Genomic DNA, 1,152 nt, shown 5'->3' on the forward strand with positions numbered 1-1,152 from the left:
GGAGGGGACACCACGAATTTCCACATCTTGTACTGGAAGGATTGCTTGTTCTGAGGCATGTACCGCGTCAGGGGCTTGGCACTTATGGCAAAGTCAATGCAGGCCCTCTACAAAACAAAAATGGGGTGAAACAATGACAGGAAAAAAGCTGGAAGCCTTYATCCATCAGGATGTGGTTGGGAGAGCGAGCAGAGCATTTACACCAAGTGAGTTCCTGTAACACATGGCACAGGATCCCCAGATCCCCATCAATTTTCCTGGAATATTGACCCTATAACATTCCTACACCCCTTGCAGTTCAACCACATTCCATCAGAGCCCAGCTCCTGGTCAGTCCTGATACCTTCCCACCCAAAACCAATCCCAATTCCTGCTGGGTGACTGCAAGAACCAGAGGATTGGTAAAGGTGTCACCTGAGGCTTTCAGAGGGTATTGTGGAACTCAGGTGTGTCCTCACACCTCAGCAACACCTGCACAGCTCGGAATGTTCCATCAGATGAGAACTGAATTTATCAATAAATTATCCCCYAAAAGCATCAGGGGAACTCTCAAAGACCCACCTTCATTGGCTTCATTTTTTCACTTTATTATGAATATAAAATGATAAAAATCAGGGGGTTTTTTATCAAACCACACAAGAGGTTTTGACTCTGGATCATTTTCTCATCTTGGATTTATGTAAGAATTCCAAGTCTTAAATCACTTTTTAATCATAGCAACATGGGTAAAGCATCTCTAAATATTCTTCATTTTGGACTTTTTGCTCACATGGACAAACAAGGAACTAATTAAGAAGCGCTTAAAAATTCATCTCTTTTCATCAAAAATCAGGTTCCAGCCTCAAAATGCATGAAAAGAGATGGTTCTTCCCATGAGAGGTCTTTGAGGCTGTGGGACCCTGGATGAAGGATGCTGCAGATGATGAAAATCTGCACAGACTGAGAAGGAAACTGGATACACCCATGGAAGGAAGATACACAGATGCCAGTGACTAAAATAAACCATGTCCAGCTCAGGAGGTCCCTGAGTGGAAAACAATGGTATTTTGGGGGCATTAAAGAAAAAGCTCACAGCTTCCCACCCTGGTCTTACACTCTGCTCAAGGCATCTCAAAAAAAATCCCAGCCAGGCACAACCCCAGCCTGGGGAGA

The 1,152-nt window shown here is 44.1% G+C and overlaps 1 protein-coding gene across 1 annotated transcript in view; it reads right to left on the reverse strand.

Annotated features, from left to right (window-relative positions):
* The window catches only part of LOC130586171 (voltage-dependent N-type calcium channel subunit alpha-1B-like), a gene marked incomplete at both ends in the record, with an annotated part of 86,483 nt that overhangs the window by 25,297 nt on the left and 60,034 nt on the right, over window positions 1-1,152 (reverse strand). Inside the window, one exon of the mRNA XM_057386891.1 lies at window positions 12-107. Within this exon, the coding sequence (XP_057242874.1) occupies window positions 12-107 (96 nt within the window). The remainder of the gene's footprint in view (window positions 1-11; window positions 108-1,152) is intronic.

This window comes from Malurus melanocephalus, unplaced genomic scaffold (genome assembly GCF_030028575.1).
Source record: "Malurus melanocephalus ecotype Western Australia unplaced genomic scaffold, MMel_1.1 scaffold_1091, whole genome shotgun sequence".
In the NCBI taxonomy this organism is placed as follows: domain Eukaryota; kingdom Metazoa; phylum Chordata; class Aves; order Passeriformes; family Maluridae; genus Malurus; species Malurus melanocephalus.